This window comes from Geotrypetes seraphini, chromosome 1 (genome assembly GCF_902459505.1).
Source record: "Geotrypetes seraphini chromosome 1, aGeoSer1.1, whole genome shotgun sequence".
NCBI classification, from domain to species: domain Eukaryota; kingdom Metazoa; phylum Chordata; class Amphibia; order Gymnophiona; family Dermophiidae; genus Geotrypetes; species Geotrypetes seraphini.
The window spans coordinates 263739234-263761366 of record NC_047084.1 but is presented as its reverse complement, the minus strand read 5'-3'; the positions used below and the strand labels follow the sequence as shown (position 1 = coordinate 263761366).

Below are 22133 nucleotides of genomic sequence, written 5' to 3'. Positions count from 1 at the left end.
AGAACAGCATGCATGAATATTGACATCATATATCTCTAAACCTAAAATTATAAGGTGTGAACCAGCTGTGAATTGCCTTTAGTCTGTATTTAGTGTCTTATAATGTGCTCAGAAATTCCAAATGTCAAATATAATAAATCACAACTTATCTGAATCTTGAAATCTGCTTCAGGTATTACAATATTCCAAACTATTCTCTCACCAGCTGCAAAAAAAAAAAAAAAATCTTCCCAGTTTACCTGATGAACCCCAGACGCTTTCTTGTATTCTTAAAATTGAAAACTAATGAGTGGCCCAGTGGGAGTGAAGGAGGTAGCCTAGTGGTTAGATCTGCTACCTCAGCACCCTGTGGTTGCAAGTTTGATCCCAGCCTGCTCCTTTTGACTCTGGGCAAGTCAATTAATACTCTATTGCCCCAGGTACCATAGTTAGATTGTGAGCCTGCCGGGACAGATAGGGAAAAATATAAGAGTATCTGACTGCTATTAAATGAATTGTAAACTGTTTTGGGTGAATCTCTTCATGAAAAGGTAGATAATAAAATAAATAATGTTGTCATCACAATAACTATCCTATAGTCAGTCCTGGTTCTGATCACAGTTCACAGGGCTGGATAGTAGATCTCAGAAACCTAACAACAAAAATGGCTCTACAGATAACTGAGACTGACTCCTACCTTTGACCCAAAGCTATCTTTTTAATAGTTGCAGGCCAGACTAGCTGGGCTACTCACTATGGGATCCCTGCAAGAAGACAGCAGGCATAATTAGGCAAAGCCACAGGCAGGACTTCTTTCTGTAATGGAACTCCAACACACCAGACAAATTTGAAAGCTTCGTCATCTCTGGCTAAATCTTTCTCTCAGCTCCAACTGGTTCTTAGTCATGTGATCAGGAGCACAGTTCAGGCCCTTCAGGAAATGATAGGCTGAGGCAACCATACTGGCTGAAAATGGCCAGACACCAGAGTTAGCAATCTCCTGGCTGCACCTTCACAACAGGTATAAAAGATATGGGATGGATTGCATAAGAAACAACCTAAGAGATTAATATGCACACACCTCTTATTTTAGCTCTTAAAAGTTTAACACCAACTAACTTAGAATACATAGTAGTACAAGTGTAGCCAAATATGGCAGTATTCAGCACACACAAAGGTTATCATTTAGATTTTCATTTATAATTTGCCTTTATACAAGGCAGAGTATAAAAGAACATATATAATCATAAAAACAAACCACATAGTAATATAGTAAATGATTGCAGATAAAAGACTTGCATGGTTCATCCTTTCTGCCCAAGTCACATTCATTATCAAGACAGTGTTAAACCAACAATCCAGTATAAAAAAATATGCATATTAAAAAAACGGAGTCAGATACCCAAAGCAGGACACAATTTTATTATTTGATAGAGATATTAATAAAGTAAAAAGAAATTCCCTTAGGGCAGGGGTGGGGAACGAAGGCGCAATCCAGTCAGGTTTTTCAGGATTTACCCAACAATTATGCATGAGATCTCATGCATAGTCATTGGGGAAATCCTGAAAACCTAACTGGATTGCGACCTTTGTTTCCCACCCCTGACTTAGGGCAAAGGGGGAGGAAAAACAGGGAAGTCTGCAGTCAGAACCACCTCCTGCTTCTGTTTCCCCCAAACAATGAAGCCACTAGCCTAAAAGCAATCAATCTTCTACAGCTGGCACATGGAATATATATACTTAGGAGTACAGATTAGAAAAAAACTAAGCAGACTGGACAAATCCATTGGTTTTCATTTGCCATCAATAATGGGGATATCTTTCACTATCAATTACGTATATAAACTGGTGGTTTGTGCATAAAAATGGCTTGTTGTAAAACTGCCCAAACGTTTCTTAAGTAAAATTATGTGTATAAAGCCCACCTAATGCATATTTTTACCTGCAGTGAGCAGAAGTATTCCAGGAATGGAATTGGGGTAAGGTTTGCACTTATATATAAATCTTGAAAATTTGTGTACACTAAAAAGAGTATGTGCAACTATGCATGGCATTTTGGGCGTCATAATTTTCAAATTATGTAGTATAAGAGCCTCTGAAAATTTGTTTAACTTGAGCATGTTATTATCGGCACAAATTAGCCATTCTGTTACAAAATTACCTTCTATGCATGACATTTCATAAAATTGATGTGCAACTCTATATGAATACTGATGGGAGGAAAAAAAGCATTTTTGTGAAATAGGTCAATTAGTAGATGAAGCTAAAGAGTCTAAAGCATGTCCAAGATAAAAATCTAAGAGACAGCAATAAATAATACATGTTTTTTTAATGTAAATGTTTCTGGTAAAGGTTATACAATTTTAACAGCCTGAAATAAATATAAAATAATTGATGCAAAATGAGATTTATTTTAGGGTTGATTAATCTATGTAGGTAACAGGGTGTTAATATGAACTAGCTGAATAAAATTAAGGGTAGCATAAAATAAGCTGAGCCTAGATAAAACATAACTTACTATGGAGCCCTTTTATTAAACTGTTTGTGTTAAGTAGGAAAAATGACCCAATGCAGGATGCACTAAAGCGTTCTGCATTAGTTTTGTAACTTGCAAGCATTAAGTGAACATTACTTTTTTGGAGTGGGACAAGTCAGAGGTGGAGAATGGTTATGGAAGAATCACACATGGTACCAGAACACCACGGGATTCAACACAGAAGGCAGTAAGTGCTCTCGCATTAACTTTTTTTTTTTTTAATGGTCACACACTTATGCCAATATTAGCTCATGGCTAGAAATCTACAAATGAAAAAATGCTTATTTTACTGGTCATGCTAGAAATGGGCTTAGCACCCTGGTTATTCCCAATAGGATACACTAAGCCCATTTACTAGCACAGCTTAGTTAAAGGGCTCCTACAGGCTGTACTGATAGATATTTGAAGGCTTTTGAAACTGCCCAGTGTTCAGGGAAAAGTAGATATACTGTAGGACCAGATTCAGTAAATTGTACATAATGCTATTCTATAACAGGAACGCTAGGATAAGGGCTTTTTATAGAATATAGTACTCCCCCAATATTCGCGGGGGTTCCGTTCCAGGAAACCCCTCTCCCCCGCAAAAATAAAAAAACCACGAATATGGTTTTTCATTTGGGGAGGCAGGAGAGGGCAGCTGGAGTGCCGGTGAGTGAAGGAAATCACTCACGATTTCTCCGACCGCCTCTTCCTGTACTAAAGTTGGGCTATACCAATCAGGAGCTGCTTTGAAACGCAGCTCCTGACTGGTGTAGCCTGACTTTGGTACAGGAAGAGGCGGTCGGAGAATACTGCAATTGAGTGAAACTGCAAATTCGCGGGGGAACACTGTAGTGCTGGTTGCCAAGTTCTGTGCCCAAAGAACTTGCACCAACTGAAACCAGGTGTAAATCCTGGCATGCGAGTTGAGCATGCATCTGCAGTATTCCATAAAACCGCACACAATTTTCTGGAATGCCCTAAACGCCCATACTTCTCTCATGAGAAAGTCCCCTTTGCAGTTGTGCACAAACAGACTCATGCATTATCCTATTGCTGGGCATGTTAGTGTATTTTTGCACTGATCTGCCATTTCAGCCGTGCTTTAATACCTTGCATCTGTTAGAATGTATTCTACCCTGAAAATTCAGCACAAAAGTAGCACCTAACTTTAGGTGCCATTTAAAGAACTCCCTGCGAGTTGCACACTATCTAGTTAAGAGGTGTAAAGGGAGTAAATTATGCACAATTTTGATTTTGAAATCTTACCTGTGTACTTTCCCCCATAAACCAAACATGACAGCAGATGCAAAGCCCACAAGCAGAAATAAGTGAAAATTCTAAAAGCTATCTCTACAGGAAATCTAAAAATTTGCCCCATCAGTACTTAGATTTACTGGCTAAGTATTAGATAGGTTATAAACCAAAGTAACCACTACAGTGGTTTTTTTGTTGGCATCCCAAATCTTTCGAGAATCATTCTGATTCTAGAGTCTCTCACTACTGCTAAAACTTGCTGCCTGAAAAGGCTGATTAATTATCCATATATTTTGCAGTGTTGTCTCTCCTATACTGAATGCTGAAAACTATTTGTACAATAGCAAGATTATTTTGAGTGTAGAAGAAATTTATTGATTTTTCCCATAAAACATTTAATTGTTGAATAAAAACAAATCACTAGGAAACCCTATTTTTCAGTATAATGTTCCTCTCACTGAGGGAATTAATGCATGTACAGTACAAAAACCACTTGGAAGAACTATCCAAGTACTCCAGCTTTCTGTCAGAACATCTTGACATTCACCTTCTCCCAAGTGATTCTTCTCTGGCAAGCAGACATCTTATGGAAATAAATCTGACTTCTTTCTGTGTAAAGCTGGTTTCAGCGTCAACATACAACAGTCCAGAACAGGCATTATTTTATTTTTTTAATTAGTGGACTCGTCCCTTCATCTTTTTCCTCTTCAAAGCCTTCCCTTCATCTTTTTCTTCTTCAAAGCCTTCCATTCACCCTCTTGAGTTGACAGGCTGTTGAAAAGCTGTTTCACCTTCCTTTTTCGTTCTGCATCCCTGAAACATTATAAACATTGATTATTATTTTCATGCACATGCTGCATGTCAATATTTCATAAAAGGAGTCCCTTCAAATGTCACCATTTTCTCAACAGTTTAATCCTGCTCCTTCGTGCTTCCAGCTCAATAAGAACCAGAGACTGGATCTGGTGTTACAAGTCTAGAGTATACCTTTTTTTTTTAATTCTTTATTCCTTTTTAATCATTCAACAAGTGTACAAGAAAAATCATACATAGTCTCAGAAATAACACTTGATAAATCCATCAAGACAATAACAATTGTATATATATATATATAAACCCTACAGTCTACAGTATATCTAAAATTGCCCAGAGATCTTTTTCCCTCCTCTATTTCATATATTCTCCCAACAAACCATATTTTTCGATCCATAAAATGCACCTGACCATAAGACGCACCCTAGATTTAGAGGAAAACAAGAAAAAAACACACCATTCAAACCAAATTCTCCCTACCAGGATCTGCACCCAACCACACTCCTTGCCAGGCTCTGCACCCTGTCTCCCCTCACTGCCAGGCTCTGTACCCTGCCCCCCCCCCCCTCTGGTGGTCTAGTGGTAGGCAGGGACAGGGCACAGTGTATCAGTCATGCTATTTGTGAAGATCTGAACTTTAAAAAAATATGCAGGGGGAAGAGGTGTTTGGAGTTTTTAGCTAACAGGGCCTGGGGATCCCGTCCAGCTAGATCAGAAATATTCTGCTGCTGCTGTTGGGTGGGCCTGGGCCAATCCATGGCTATGCCATTAGTTCTATGTCTTTTCCTGCCCTGAGGGAACTGCTCCGGTTTCCTTGCCCTCCTTTGCTGTTTCTTTCCCTGACCCTCTTGCTCCTGTTTCACCATCACATACACATTTCCCTACCTGTTCCAGGCCTCCATGCTGGTGGCGACCTCTCCCCTAAAGCTTACTGTCGCCGAGTACTCCCCTTTCCCCCTCGAACTGTCCGGTCACACAACACTATCCCGAACAGCAGCAGTTATCCGCGATGACCCACCACAGCTTCCAGCACAGGGGCCCATTGTCTTGCAGCTGTCCTGTCCCACCACAACCTTCACCAATATTGGTTGTGGAATTCTGACTGATAATTCCATTATAGGACCGCCTCTCCTTTCCTGTTCGTTCCGCTGGTCAACAATGTAGTACTGCCCCATTGGTCCTCCTGTGACTTGATCCTGCCCCTGAAGACGTGTACCTGTCCGGTATGCTACCAGGCAACTTGTATGAGTTGCTGCCATCTTTCCTCCGGGGAAGTGCTGATGCCGGAGGGGCATTCATGCAGCGATGCAGGACAAAGCAGGCACACGAAAAGCTTGCGCCTGCTTTTTGCGCCACTGTACACTACTGCAGCTTCGGGAGTGAGCCAAAGGGAAGAGCAGGACTGCCTGAGGAGCTAAATAAGGTAACGGCATGGGGGTTTGTTTGTGGTTGGGGGTGGAAAAAGTGCATCTTATGGAGCGAAAAATATGGTACTCTACTCCAAGCATCTCAAACACAGTCTTTCGCTGGGGACCATGCACCAAGGCCATTGTGATCATATACTCATGGGTCCTAAGCCATCCATTAACCATTGTACAATGATCAACTCCCTCCTTACCCAGGTGCACTTAATACTGCCTCCAAAGCATCTCTAGCACCAGCCAACTAGGGAGTGGAAGACACAGGCTTCTCCATGTGGAACTATGAAATGCTGTCATTGAGTTACCCGGTTTGTCATTTCTAATAAAAACTTTTCAAGAAATCCAAGTAACTGGAAGCCAATGTACAATATATGGTATAGTCACAGATAGATCTCCATAATTTGCAATCTATAAATAAAACAAGTTGCTCACTTGTAACAGGTATTCTCTATTGTCAGGAAGGACAATTAACCAGATAAGCTGGAGAAGTCATCAAATAGTATCAACATAAAACATGGGTGTCCAACCTCGGCCCTTGCCAGGTCAGGTTTTCAGGATTTCCCAAATGAATATGCATGAGATATATTTGCAATACAATGGAAGTAGTGAATGCAACTAGGTAGGTCTCATGCAAATTCATTGGGGAAATCCTGAAAACCTAAGAACATAAGAAGATAAGAATAGCCTTACTGGGTCAGATCAAATGTCCAACAAGCCCAGCGGACAGCGAACATGCATAAAGATCAAACATCTTTGTGCTGATTCTCAATTACAGTAAAGATTTATAAGTTGGTCAAAATTTAAAAAAATAAAAAAAATTCAAAGCTTTTACCTTTCCATAATTTCAGATAACTGCTGTTTAGCTAGGAATTGGCTGTCTTTCCGGATCTCCCGAATAGCTCCTTTAAATTCCCGCTTGTGTTTATGAATCAGTCTCTTTCTCTCACGTTCTTCCCTGCTGCATCCCTGTTTTCTTCCAAACTCTAGGCTGAAATGATAGTGTCAGTATTATAGTATCTATCAGCATTCCATCTAAACAAAACAGGAGAGAAGGTTTATACTAAGGAAGCATGAAACTACTGTACTTTTTTTATTTACAAAAATTGTTTAATATATTTTTCTAAATTCTGAAATAAACCGATCAAATGTAGTACCAAAGCATGGTTTGCAGTACTGTTTCCAAATCTTTTCAAGCACAAAGCATATTTATATTTTAAAAAATATTGTGCAGTACATCAATCTCTATGGAAGTTTCAAGTTTATTAGGATTTTATATACCGCCCATCAAGGTTATCTAAGCGGTTTTTACAATCAGGTACTCAAGCATTTTCCCTCTCTGTCCCGGTGGGCTCACAATCTATCTAATGTACCTGGGAATACAGAGTATGAACATGGCAGAACATAAGAATATCTATATCAATGGTTCATCTAGCCCAGTATCTTGTTTCTACAGTGGCCAATCCAGGTCACTCGTACCTGGCAAAAACCCAAATAGTAGCAACATTCCATTCTACTCATCCCAGGGCAAGAAGTGGCTTCCCCCATATCTGTCTCAATAGCAGACTATGGACTTCTCTTTCAGAAGCTTGTTCAAACCCTTTTTAAACCCATCTACATTAACTGCTGTTACCACATCCTCTGGAAACGTGTTCCAGAGATTAATTATTCTCTGAGTGAAAAGATATTTCCTCCTATTGGTTTTAAAAGTATTTCTCTGTAATTTTATCAAGTGTTCCCTAGTTTTTGTAATTTTTGATGGAGTAAAAGAAAGAAAATGGAGAAAAACAAACCTAGATCAAACAAAAACTAATTGGAAAAACAAACCTAGATCAAACAGACCTAGAAAAACAACCTAGATCAAACAAAAACTGATTGGAAAAAAATTAACAAACAATACAAACTTCTACTAAAAGACAAGAGGAAAACTCACTACACCAATCTTATAGGCACAGAAAGCACAGTTACTTACTGTAACAGTTGTTATCCAGGGACAGCAGGCAGCTATTCTCACTAATGGGTGACGTGATTCAACGGAGCCCCGATGCGGACGCCTCACAAGCAGTCTTGCTTGAAGAAACTCGAAGTTTCGAGTCGCCTGCACCACGCATGCGCGAGTGCCTTCCCGCCCAGCACAGGGCGCGTCTCCTCAATTCAGATAGCTAGCAGAGAAGCCAACCCAGGGGAGGTGGGTGGGACGTGAGAATAGCTGCCTGCTGTCCCTGGATAACAACTTTTACGGTAAGTAACTGTGCTTTATCCCAGGACAAGCAGGCAGGTATTCTCACTAATGGATGACCTCCAAGCTAACCAGAATGGGATGGTGGGAACGTTGGCAACTTAGGAGAATAAATTTTGCAATTCTGTTTGGCCAAACTGTCCATCCCGTCTGGAGAAAGCATCCAGACAATAATGAGAGGTGAAGGTATGAACCAAGGACCAAGTGGCCACTGCTATCTCTATAATCTGACATCAGAGAGAAAATCCTGGACCAGCAAATCACTGCCTTGGAGACTATTTTTTATGCCTATATTCTTAACAAAATTGGTTGAGCCAACTGGATTTTCTGGTGCTTTTCTTCTGCTTGATCCTTGTCCTTTAGTTGGATATTGCCTATATTACAAGCCTATATTACAATTGCTGAAGTAACCAGAACTCTTATGCCCACTGGTAATTTCCAATTGTTCCCTTAGAAGCCTGTATTTGTAGGCCAGGATGGCTTGAGTGCTAGACTTTTCTAATGCAGTGCTGCCTTCTGTTCATTACCCACAGAGTCAGCTGGTTCTACTCATATACTTACACTTCCATTACTTTTGGTGTATAAAGCTTCAGTGGGACTGGTTTCTTCTTCTCAAACACCAGTGGCTCATAGTGTTTCTCTTTACTGTCTATCTCTTCCAACACACTGTTAACTAAATCCTGAAAATCAAAGAAACATTTCTACATATAAGCACAGAAACATAGCATATATGGACTATTGATCAGTTTCAATTCAGGAAACAGCTAAAAACCCAATTGTTTGTCACCACATTCTTATGACTTAACAGTCCTTTGGAAAAGAAAAGATAGTTCTCCCCTGTTGATTTTATTTATTTGTTTAAAAATTTATATACCGCATACAATTATGTTTAACTCATGTGAACCGTTTAGTTCTTAAGTGGTATAGAAAAATCTTAAATAAATAAATGAAATTCATATTTGGTGCATTCAGTCTGCTCAATTTCTGATGCTAGGCAACCCCCCCCCTACTTCAAGGATGTTCAATATTTTTAAAGCAGGGACCATTTTAGCTAAGAGAGAGAGAGAGAGGAAAAAAAAACGCACACACACACAAAAAAACAACAACCAACCCCTCCATATGAGAGTCAGACCAGCATCCTTGATTCTCCTCTGAAATGGCCAACTTGGATGCTTAGGGAACTAAACTGAAATCTGCTCCCCCATTCTCTCGTTTCTCTTCTTTCAGTCCCTCTCCCACGACACACATTTACCTCAGCTCATCTCACTCAATACTTTTTCCCTAGCAAATCCTTGCCCCCCGTACAATTATCTCCAAAATACGTGTTTCTCCACTGGCCAATCTCAGTCAGTCTCAACACCCACTCGCCCTCTTTCACCATTCAACCTCCATCACTTTTCCCCTTATCCTTATCTCTGCCAAACCAGCCCCCAATTTTTAAATCTTCCTTCACCTTTTCCAGAAGCCTAATGTTAATGCCATTTTCATAACAGCTATTCTGTTTTCTTCACATGAATAGTACAGGAACCAGGTGTGTCAAAAGAAAACAGAACTGTTCAGGAGTTTTGGATTTTTATCATTTTATTAAATTTTATTTTTTATTGTTTTTTTTTAAATTCTTTATTCAGTTTTAACTCTTGCAACAAATGTACAAAATTCAATCAGATAATTCATACAAATCAACAATCAAACCAACATCCATGACTAACATAAAGCTCTAGACACACTGGTACTCTTCAGAATATTGCCATATGAAACCTAACACAAGGGAATACAATACAAAATTTCTTTCCTACCCTCTCTCTCCATCCCTCCCTAGCCAGTCAAGAGCTTTAGGGTCATTGAGAAATGGCAGGCAAAGAAGTAGCATTCTTAGCATCCAGCCAGGCAATATAATATTTCCAGATCTTCTGAAGGTTTGAGAGTATATTTCTTCTCAGTGCTGTAAGACTGGACATTAAGTAGATACAGCTCACTTTCACCAGAACTGACATCACACTAGGGAAATCTATGCATTTCCAAGAGAACGCTAACACAAGATGGCCTGCTGTCACCACTTGGTGTACCAATTTCTGTCAAGCTGGCAGATTTTTCAAACCCATATTAAGCAGGTAACTGGTTAAGTTTGTCCACCAACTCTTGAAAACCTACCAGCTTTCTATCTTCTACTAGCCGTAATTTTTTTCTTTGCTGGTTCCTATATTTTGTGAAATGATCTCTCTTGAGGACTAGTGAAGTTTTGGAATGTATTATATTTTCTTTGAAAATATCTTTGCATAAAAAGTGTATCTTCATTTTTTTTCTATAGTAAATTGTTTGCTTATGATTATTAAGTAAAGATTTCAAAAAAATAAAAAATGTAAAACCAAACGTTTCATTTTTGGACATTCAGTTAACTCTGACTCAAGACTGCCCCTTGTTTTTGCCACATTTTTTCTCCAATTAGTAGATTGTTCAATACACCTACCCCCTCTTTTACTAAGGTGCGCTAACCGAATTAGCGCATGCTAAACACTAACATGTCCATAGACTAACATGCATGCGTTAAGCGCCCGCTAATCGGTTAGTGCACCTCAGTAAAAGAGGGTCCTTGTTGTTTGTATGTTTTAGGTGTGGAATTCTTGAGTTCATAGGAGCCAGCTTTGTGGGTGCTTGAGCATCCCTAATATTGAACAAACTCACTGTATCCTATGAAAGGCAATTTCCATTGTGTTTAGCACCCTTAATTTTTAAAAGTTTGCTCCTATGCACAATACGTTCTATTTTTTTAAATTATTATTGATAGGGCCATCCCATTTTTATACTTGGTAGCTTTCACAATTGATTGGTAGGTATATTTCAATTATCCCAATACAGATTGTGTAACCATCTTATTGGGACATGCCAGGGAAGTAAAGTTTCTTTATGCCATAGATGTCTGCTTGATGGAGCAGTTGGTCTAGGATTGAACAGAAAGGGGAAGTAGTCCTTACTGTCAAGCAGGACCTCTGGTGTAAGAGATAACTGTGGTGGGGTGCTAAACAATAGTGAGCACATTGCAATTAAATCTGTCATTACTGATGCAAAAACTCTAAAAAGCTACTGCTTTAGCCTTTAATTAAAAAATGAATGACTGATAAAATGAGCAAATTAGTTAAAAAACCAAAACACTAAAAGGAGTGGCTGCCTAGATCAAAAGTTTAACTATGTCTACGCCTCATGTAAAGAGACGATTTTGGAAGGAAAAGAAATATATTCCACATGTCAAAAAAAGGATGAAAGATTACCAGCATAGTTTAATGACGATATGGAAGAAGCAGGAAAAGTAAGAGAGTCCATTTTCTGCCCCATTTACATGTACATGTTATAAAATGTATACAAAATACACACTAACATTTATATATGCTCTTTTAACAGGTGTAATGTAATGTAATATTAAATGCATGTTAATGCAGTCATTATTCACCTAGCATCCATATTCATGTGCTCTGCATTGCTTCTGGCATCAGCCCGTTAGACCACCCTAATTTTTTACTTAATATCGGGAGAGGGGGTCGGTCTGGGTCAGGTCAGAAGAGGGGGTTGAGGTAGACACCAAGGATATTTTTGGGGGTGGCAGGAAGAGGTAATGGATTGGGGGTAAGTATGCCACAGCACTGACAGGAAACAACATTTAGTACTAAGCCACAAATTACTGCTGTGATTTTAAAGTAGCAGTAATTTGCATGCTCATTAGTTTGAGCATGCTGTGGATATTTTTTTATACTAATTTTGCGGTAGCGAGGACTTTATTGCAAACCTTTGAGCAATGGTCTTGAGTTGCTTATCTGTAAAGGGTATTTGTCGACAATGAGAATGTGTCATATATACACTTGTGTGGCTATATATCTAGTTTGTCTATACTCTATCAGGAATCAGATCGTACTATGGAAATCTTGGTTTTGTGTGAAGTTCCTGAAGGCACTACTACCGGATGAACTGTCAGCTGGGCAAAGAGAAAGGAAGTATTATTCTTAAAAAGACTACCGTATATACTCGAATATAAGAGAAGATTTTTGGGCCAAATAAATGGTGTAGAGTCTGGCAAGGAGTGATGGAGTAAGTGCAGAGCTTGGCAGGGGAGGGAGGGTAAGGCACAGATCCAGGCAGGGCACATGAATATTAATCTTGCCCGCTCCTCTTATATTTGAGTCAACCTTTTTTCCTCCTTTCCAGGGGGGGGAATGGTACCTCGTCTTATACTCTGATCGATTTATATTCGAGTATATGGTACTCAAGTCTTCATTCTGTGTATTTCTTTACAGAATGCATTGATTGGTTGAGTTGTCAAGGGCTAATTTAGTCTAAGTTGTTCTCTAAGCCTTACCTGTAATTGTTTGGTGTATTCCTTAACTGGGAAATGATTAGTAAGCAGTATTCGAATAGGACCCATTATTTCATTAAAAGCAGGCAACAATCCATACAATGCAATACTTTTCTTAACAAGATCCAAACACGTGGCTAGACATGACAACCTAAAATAGAGAGTGGTAATTATTTTCAATGTCTACATTAGAGATCATGAAGAAATAATAAGCACATTCAATAGCTGATTTAATTATACTTTTTAAAACACTATAAACTAAGGGTTTTTTTATTATTACTTTTTGAGAATAAACAGCTTGGCTATTACAGTTCCACAAAGCTTCATTATAAAATACAATCCTCACATGACACAGACTAACAGGCATCATTACAGTAGGGTTCCTTGCTGCTGCATCTATATTACTAACACTTATAGCACACACTGCTTTCTTCTTCCTTTTAACAGAGAAATACATAAGTTATTTGGAAACAAAAACTGCCAGTATCAAATACTCTTGTATTTATCTTGTCAGAACAGTTCATTGGGCAAGTATGTGCATAAGATCACTGCCAAAAGATTTGAGAATCTTACTACTGATAAACACTACTTCAGATAACATTTTAAGAAAAATATCCTTTCTTAAAATTTATCTTTATTTTGTAACTTTTTCATTCTTAACGGGTACTTCTAGTGGATTCCAATAATGGTGCAATAATGGGAATTTGACTTTTGATGTTGTCATGGGATTGAAAATCTGTATAAGGAGCTGTATCATTACTACTACAGGTTCTTCTAAAGTGATTTCAAATGTCTAGAAGCCTACTGTATATTAGTGCTGCCCAATTCACAATTCAAATCGATTCACTTCAGGTGAATCGATTCAAATCAATTCGTATTTTAAAAAAATCGGCCTCGCCAATTCGGGGCCTAACCCTCTTCCCCGTCAATCGGGAAGTGCTGCGGTATCCTCTGGCTTTCATTCAAGCCGCCCAGTTTAATCAAAGCCTGCAGCTTTTGGAAAGGAAGAAAATTGGCATTTTCGGATGCACGTCTGAACAGGCTCAGATTGGCTAGTTTCAAGGGGTCTCGTCATTTTCAGCCTCATGTCCCACCCAACAGGTGTCGGATTGGCAAGTTTGAAGGAGGCTGTGACCTTTCTGGAAGCATGCCCCGCCCCACTAGATCGGATTGATCGGTTTGGGCTGGCATGTTTTGGGTGCGTGGATTCTAACAGCACCTAGAAGTGCTTGGGGGGGGGGGGAAATGGCCGGAGGAGAGGCAGCTACACAATTGCTTGAGAATCTGCAACTATGGGCATTGCGGGAGTATCTGAGCAATGGTATGTGTGTTTCCACTGTTCTTAGAAAAATCTTCCCATTTGATTGGGATTTTGGGTCCTGCTAACAAAATGAAAGGAGCTGTAGCAGTAGATTAGATCCCAAGGCCCATTTTTACAAAACCACGATAGTGGTTTTTAGCGCCAGGAGCCTCGCTGAATGCCTCGCACTGCCCCCGACACTAAAACCACTATCATAAAGATGTTATACCCATCTTTAAAAAGGGATTGAGAGGTGACCCGGGGAACTACAGACCGGTAAAGTCTGACCTCGGTTCCGGGGAAAATGGCGGAAGCGCTGATAAAAGATAGCATCGAGGAGCATCTAGAGAGGCATAAACTTATGAAAACAAGCCAACATGGCTTCTGCAAGGGAAGATCGTGCCTGACGAACTTATTGTACTTCTTCGAAGGAATTAACAAACGGATGGACAAAGGGGACCCCATAGACATTGTATACTTAGACTTCCAAAAAGCCTTTGACAAGGTACCCCATGAACGCCTACTTCAGAAACTAAAGAACCTTGGGGTGGAAGGAGTCGTACACAGATGGATCAGGAATTGGCTGGCTGGCAGAAAGCAGGAGTGAAGGGCCACTACTTGGACTGGAGGAAGGTCACGAGTGGTGTTCTGCAGGGGTCGACACTTGGACCGCTGCTATTCAATGTATTTATAAATGATCTAGAAACAGGGACGAAGAGCGAAGTAATAAAATTTGCAGATGACACCAAGCTATTTAATGGGGCTAGGACTAAAGAGGACTGCGAAGATTTACAAAGGGACCTGAACAAACTAGGGGAGTGCGCGACGAGATGGCAGGTGAAGTTCAATGTAGAGAAATGTAAAGTCTTACATGTAGGAAACAAAAACCCGAGGTACAGCTACACGATGGGAGGGCTGTTATTGAGTGAGAGTTCCCAAGAAAGGGACTTGGGGTAATAGTGGACATGACAATGAAGCCGTCGGCACAATGCGCAGTGGCTACTAAGAAAGCAAATAGAATGCTAGGAATAATCAAGAAGGGTATTACAAGCAGAATGAAAGAAGTTATCCTGCCGTTGTATCGGGTGATGGTGCGCCCGCATCTGGAGTACTGCGTCCAATATTGGCTGCCGTACCTAAAGAAGGATATGGCGATACTCGAGAGGGTTCAGAACAGAGCGACACATTTGATAAAAGGTATGGAAAACTTTTCATACGCTGAAAGATTAATAATAATAATAATAACAACAGTAGAGAGACTGGGGCTTTTTTCGCTGGAGAAGCGGAGACTTAGAGGGGATATGATAGAGACTTATAAGATCACAAAGGGCATAGAGAAAGTGGAGAGGGACAGATTCTGCAAACTTTGACAACTACAAGAACGAGAGGGCATTCGGAAAAATTAAAAGGGGACAGATTCAGAACCAATGCTAGGAAGTTCTTCTTCACCCAACGGGTGGTGGACACCTGGAACGCGCTTCCAGAGGGAGTGATAGGACAGGGTACAGTATTGGAGTTCAAGAAGGGATTGGACAATTTTCTGAAGGAAAAGGGGATAGAAGGGTATAGATAGAGGGCTAGTATACAGGTCCTGACCTGATGGGCCGCCGCGTGAGCGGACTGCTGGGCATGAAGGACCTCAGGTCTGACCCAGCAGAGGCACGGCTTATGTTCTTATCACAGTTTAATAAAAAGGGGCCTGTATAGTAATCAGTTTTTACTTAATCCCACTTTTTCCTACTTCTTTAAAATGGTGAAATAAGTTGAAATCTTTCTCCTGTGTTCTTATTCTCACTTGAAATATGTCTCAGCGGTATTTGGATTAAATATTTAGGAGGTATGTACTGTATATTCCAATCTTTTCATTAAAACCTCCAAATAACACCTCTCCAAAAATATGTGCTCTTTGAGAAGAAAAAGCACACAGACAAAATGAAAAATTCACATAGAACAACCATATCACAATCTTTGATTATTGTCCTTAGTGTCTACTCAAGCTAACTCTAGGGTTTGGTCCCTCCTCACAGAGCAGCATGAACTTCCAAGGATATTTGCTAGGACAAAATTTCTTCCTCCCTGAGCACTGACAGCTCACACAACCAAACCAGGATAAAGTGTCCCTTCTTTCCTTTGTTGTTTCTGCAGGGTTTTTTAAATTCTTTCTAAACACATACAGGGAATGCTGACCATCTATTACATCACTTTATCACACTCGCAAGTTAAGAGCAGAGACTTCTAAATTTTGGGTACAAAAAAGCAGAATGAAGGATAGAAATTTTAAGAAATTAGACTGACGTCCTATAGGTATCCTAAATCAGGAACTGTATTTCCCGGTATCTTATGGAAAATGTTTGGATGTACATAAATACAGTAGTTAAGCAGCTTATTGTATTTCATCGCCTTTATGAAGAGATTTACCAAAGTCAGTGTAAAACAGATATAGCTTACATTGTGTTAACAGTGTAACAATTTTAAAATGACCAAAAGTAAGTATAAAATACATGAATATTCTTTGTATTCCATTGATCTGTTTCTGTTTTATGCATGTCCTACTGTGCTGAATATTTCTGATACTGCATCACATTGGCACTACTGGGATTTAATTTGTTTATAGGTTTACTCAGAATAGTTAAGCTCTGGAATGCATTGCTAGAGGTTGTGGTAAAAATGGATAGCGTAGCTGGTTTTAAGAAAGGTTTGACTATTTATTCTAGTGATCAGACATCTTAAACACCTGAATATTGGATAAGATAAAGAAGGGTGGGATTATGATTGATAATAATTGATATAAGTTAAGTATTAGTATATGGGTGGAAGGGGTGGGTCTTTTTTATAAATATTTATTTGGAGTAATACAAACAAGAATGTCAAGTGATTAATTAATATATTTCTGAATTATTATTGTACCCTTGTTGAAATTTCTGAAAATGAATAAAGATTTTTTTTAAAAAAAGAAAGGTTTGAACAAATTTTTGGAGGACACCACAGCACCAGTGTAGCAGAGGGCAAAGGGGGTTGAAGAGGCTATAAAATAAACCCACCAGGATGTTTGAAAAAAAAAAAAAAAAAAACCAACAAAAAAAAAACCAAAACCACCCACTTGGGCAGGATAATTGAATTGAAAAATCGATTCAGTAGGCTGAATCAATTTTATTTTCCTAAATCGGGCAGCACTACTGTAGATACTGTGTATAGGTCATCCTCAAGCATGTCATACTCTAACTCTGAATGCTACAAAGCAAGAAAATGTGATCACTCATGTATAGGTCGCTGTCTTTCTCAGCGCTCAGTGTCTTATTTACTATTCCTTCCCCCAGTTCCATGGCTAGCATCTTCATCTCCTTTCCTTCCCATGTAACTGCTGTCACCCTACTTCTTCCTGTCCAACTCCAAAAAGTGCTCCGCACCAGCATGTGGCCTTCTAGTAGAGGCCTGCAATCAAACACTGACAATATCCTGTTCTCACGCCTGTGATGCATTTCTTGTCAGGAGGGAAGGATAGGACATGGCAGCACTTGAGCGCAGGCCTCTACTAGAAGGCTCTTTGGAGCAGTAAGAAAAGTAAGGCAACAGAATTGAATGGGGAAGGGAAGACAGAGAAAGCAGTTACTGTCCAGTAATGGGTGTTATCTGAGGACAGCGAGCAGATATTCTCACATGAGGGTGATGTCATTCAAGGAACCTGGTAAGGACAGTGCAAAAGTGTACTATTACTTTAAATTTTTTTGCAAGTCTCAAGACTGCCTGTACTGTGCATGCGCTGGTGCCTTCCTGTCCAACATTTGTTCATGGGACCATCAGTTCCGTAAAAAAAAAAAAAAAAAAGGTGAGGTGGGAGGGTTGTGAGAATATGTGCCTGCTGTCCTCGGATAACACCCACCAAACATATGTAACTAAGCTTTAGCCTAGGACAAGCAGGCAATATATTCTCACATGTGGGACTCCCTAGCTGGAAACAAAAGGGTTGAAGAAGGGTAGTTAGCTTTTAAGTTGAGAATAAATTTTGTAGAACTGCTAGGCTGAATTGACTATCTCGTCTGGAATGTTCTCCAGACAGTAGTGTGATGTGAAGGTATGAACTGAGGACCAAGTGGCTGCTTTACAGATATCTTCAATGGGAGTGTAACATAGATGAGCTACTGAAGTTGCCACAGCTCTAACTTTATGTGCTGTGACACGACATTCTAGTGTCAGCCCAGCCCAAGCATAGCAAAAAGGTAAAATTTATTTTTGAAATTTATATACCGTTTTATTCCATGTAGAGATAGTTCTCTTGGTGACAGGGAGTCCAAGTCTGTTTGGATCAAATGAGAGGAACAGTTGAGTGGAAGTCCTGTGAGGTTCGATTCTATCCAAGTAGTAAGAGCACATTTGCAGTCCAATGTGTAGAGTGCAGCTTCACCAGGGTGAGAATGTGTTCTTGGAAAAAAGACAGGAAGAACTACAAACTGGTTCAAATGAAAATCCAAGATGATCTTAGGAAGAAATTTCAGATGTGGAGAACTAACCTATTGTGGTAGAATGTTGTATATGGTAGATCTGAGACAAGCGCTTGTTGTTCATTGACTCGGCATACTAAAGTGATGTAGATTTTTAAAAAACACTTTCCACGTGAAATGTCTGAGGTTTCATCAGGACTGATGGTATAATATTAAAATTCCAAGCAAATGGAGATCAAAGGATGGACAGATAGTGGGTTTTTTTTTATCCAGAGGTGTATGAAAAGTGCCAATAGCACTAAGATGAACTCTGACTACGTGACATAGAGGGAGGAGGAACACATTCAGTCCCAATCTTAGATAAAACTGCCATGGGAACCACTCATTCTGCACTCAAGCCCACTGCGGATGAACCTGGGGTGATACTGCTCCCAAGAGTATGGACCCTAAGAACTACCGATGTAGACTGACCGCACAGGAATCATGCGAGGCATGGCCAGTGGGCTACAGACCTCAGCCCTGAGAGTCCATATCTTCTTACAGCCAGAGATGCTCTGAGGTGACTGGGATCCTCTGCAGCCCCAAAAGCTTCTGACCAGCTAATAAAAAACCTGAAAATTTTTAATAAAGATTAAACGAGCAGAATAGACAGGCTCCCTATTCCTCACTTGTAGAGAGCAAAACTGATGGGGTGGTGCTCATCCCAGAGTGATGGGAAGTGGCGCATGAAAACAAAACAGTAGGCACTTTACAACAGAGGTTCTCAACATGTGGTACGCATAACCTTAGTGGTAAGCAAGCCACATGTAGGGGGTACACACTGTTTGGGTCTCCTGCTCCCCTTCCTGCTTAATAACTGCCAGGAATACTATGCCCTCTTTCCTTCCTGCTGGCCTCCATTGAAGCTGCTGCCGCTACTGGGGATCCCATGCCCTTCTTCCTGCCCACTCCCCTCAACCAAAGCCAACTCGGAAGGCTTCCCTATGATGTCAGAGCTGAAGTCAAAGGGAAGCCTTCCAGGTCAGCGGGGAAACCCAGTTATCTCCTTTCAGGTGGGCTGCTGCTCCATCCTGCTTTTAGCAGCACTTATTGCAGGGATGCCTTCTTTCCGAAGTCAGTGCTTATGTTGGAGAGAAGGCTTGTGGGTTAACCATGTGCAGAAGGTAGGAAGGAGACGCCCAGCTGGATGGCCCTGAAGGAAGTGAGTGCGGCCCTGGAGCGAGCAAATAGGGAGAGAGGGGACATGATCTTGGAGGAAGGGGGGATAAGTACTTTGGGATATGGGAGGGGCACAATTTTGGGACAAAGGCTGGAAGGCAGGGAGAGGGAAACAAACTCAGGACACAGAAGGAAGGGAGGAGGCATGAACTTGGGACATAGGAGGGAGGGAATAGAAAGGGAGAATTGTTGGGCATGAGTGTGTGAGTGAGAGGGAAAGAAATGGTGCATATGGGGAAAGGAAAATTGGGCATAGAGAAAGAGAAGTGAGGTAGCGATTCATGGGGAATAGGATGAGAGGGAGAAATGTTGGATATGATGGTGGAGAGGGACAGATTGAAGGGGATGCAAGGGGAGGAATGTTGGACATAGTGATGGAGGGAGAGATGTGTCATGGTGCTGGAAAGGAGTAATAGGTGAAATGGGCATGGGCCTTGTGGGCAGTGGTGAAAAATGCTGAACATGATTCAGGGGTTGAGAGAGGGAGAAATGTTGCCAATAGGGGTAGAGGAGAGAGGAAGACAAGTTGGACTCATGGAGGAACAGAGAGAGATATTGGTTGGGGAAGGGAATGAGGTCCAGAGGAGAGAAAGCGTGCAGGAGGCAGAAAAAAAGAAATATTGGATGCACAGTCAGAAGGAAGTGCAACTAGAGGCTCATTAAATCACCAGACAACAAAGGTAGGAAAAATGATTTTATTTTCAATTTAGTGATTGAAATGTGTCAGTTTTGAGAATTTATATCTGCTGTCTATGTTTTGCACTATCTTTGTCTATTTTTCTATAGTTGTTACTGAGGTGACATTGCATATTTTAAAGTCATCTGCCTTGACCTCTTTGAACCCCCCAAACCCTCCCCCCGAATATAAATAAACTTTTTCTTTGCATACAATGTGCTTTGTGGGTTTTTAAAAAAAAATTTTGTGGTTACCATTATGTATTAATAAGATTGTATTGTGTGTATATGAAAGATGGAAAAAATTGCATTACAATTAGTACTATCATTATTGGGGTGGAGTCTGGGGCGGAGCTTGGGTGGTGATACTCGGTTGATATTTGTTAGACTTAGGGGGTACTTGGATTGAAAAAGTTGAGAAACACGGCTGTACAACCCTCGTAGCTAATGGGGGTTTAACCTGCTGGTCAAGATTACCAGTCCTGTTGCACATGAATAAGCTATTCATTTTAAATCCATCCCTTCTGCCTTGCTGCACCATATGCTTGGAACAAGCTGCCTGAATCCCTATGGCAGGCTTCGTCTCAGGCAGGTTTGTGATTAATGGGGATGCAAACAGGTCTGTCTATATGAGTTCCCCAAAAGGGAGACAACCTGATGCAAAACCTTGGAGTGAAGCGTCCACTCGTGTGGCTGAAGGTATCTGCTGAATTTGTCAGCAAGAGTGCTTTGCTCTCTTTGAACATAGACCGCTTTCAAAAAGATGTTCCGAGGAATCGCCCAGTTCCAAATCTTCTCGGTCTCTTGACAGAGAGTTAGAGAACCCGTGCCTCCTTGTTTGTTTATGTAATACATCAAGAGTTGATTGTCTGTGTAAACAAGGATCAGGTGATTGGATATACTTTGTTGAAACATTTTCAGAGCATTGTGAACTGCTCTGAGTTCCTAGAGATTGATATGGAGCTTCTGTTCTTGAGCAGACCAGGAGTCTGTGGTCAGAACTTTCTGATGTGGCAGTATTTGAAATAAGGGCCCTCTGGAAAGATTGGAAGAATTCATCCATCACTAAAAAGACTGATGCAGTGATGGTGTGACAGTAATCTTCTGGGAAAAAGGATCGAGAGCCTGAGACCATTGAGATGGCAGAGACCACTGAGCTGTTCTGAGATGAAGCCTCATGAAGGGAGTAACATGGATTGTAAAGGCCCTGTGACCCAAGAGTCTCATCATGTATCTGGCTGAGATGGTTGGAAGATGAGAAACTTGATTGCAAAGTTGTAAGAGGTTGTCTTGTCTTTGCTGTGGTAGAAATGCCCTGAGTTGTACGGTGTCGAGCAGGGCTCCTATAAACTGAAGAGTTTGAGAGAGTCGAAGTTGCGATTTGGGAAGGTTGACCTCGAACCCCAAATGTTGAAGAAAAAGAACTGTTGACTAAGTTGCCAAGCACACACCTTGGGGAGAAACATCTTTATCAGCCAATCGTCGAGATAAGGAAAGACTTGAAACCCTTGACTTCTTAGAGCTGCTACTATGACAAGTCACTTGGTGAAGACCCTTGGAGAGGCCAAGCCGAAGGGTAGGACCTTGTATTGAAAGTGTTAGTGTGCAATTTGAAACCGCAGAAATTTTTTATGAGCTGGATGAATTGGTATGTAGGTATAAGCCTCTTCTGAGATCTAGAGAACAAAGCCAATCATTGTGATCTAGCAGAGGATATGGAGTTCCTAGAGATAACATTCAAAATTTTTCTTTTACTAGAAACTTGTTGAGATATCGGAGGTCGAGGATGGGGAGCAAACCTCCCGTCTTCTTTGGGACAAGAAAATACCTGGAGTAAAATCCCTGATTTTTCTGAGATGGAGGGACTACCTCTATGATATTTAGATGAAGCAAGGCCTCTATTTCCCGAAGAAAGGACTTTTGCTGATGGTTGAAAGA

General features: G+C 40.5%; 1 protein-coding gene across 2 annotated transcripts in view; it reads right to left on the bottom strand.

Annotated features, from left to right (window-relative positions):
- Positions 1–3265: 3265 nt before the first annotated feature.
- NOP14 (NOP14 nucleolar protein) overlaps positions 3266–22133 on the bottom strand; it is a 166661-nt gene continuing 147793 nt past the window's right edge. For both annotated transcript variants that reach the window (XM_033950448.1, XM_033950440.1), the window contains 4 exons: positions 12567–12714; positions 8783–8901; positions 6818–6973; positions 3266–4564 (listed from right to left, as the gene is read on the bottom strand). In XM_033950448.1, coding sequence (XP_033806339.1) covers positions 4459–4564; positions 6818–6973; positions 8783–8901; positions 12567–12714 — 529 coding nt within the window. In that variant the 3' untranslated portion in view covers positions 3266–4458. The remainder of the gene's footprint in view (positions 4565–6817; positions 6974–8782; positions 8902–12566; positions 12715–22133) is intronic.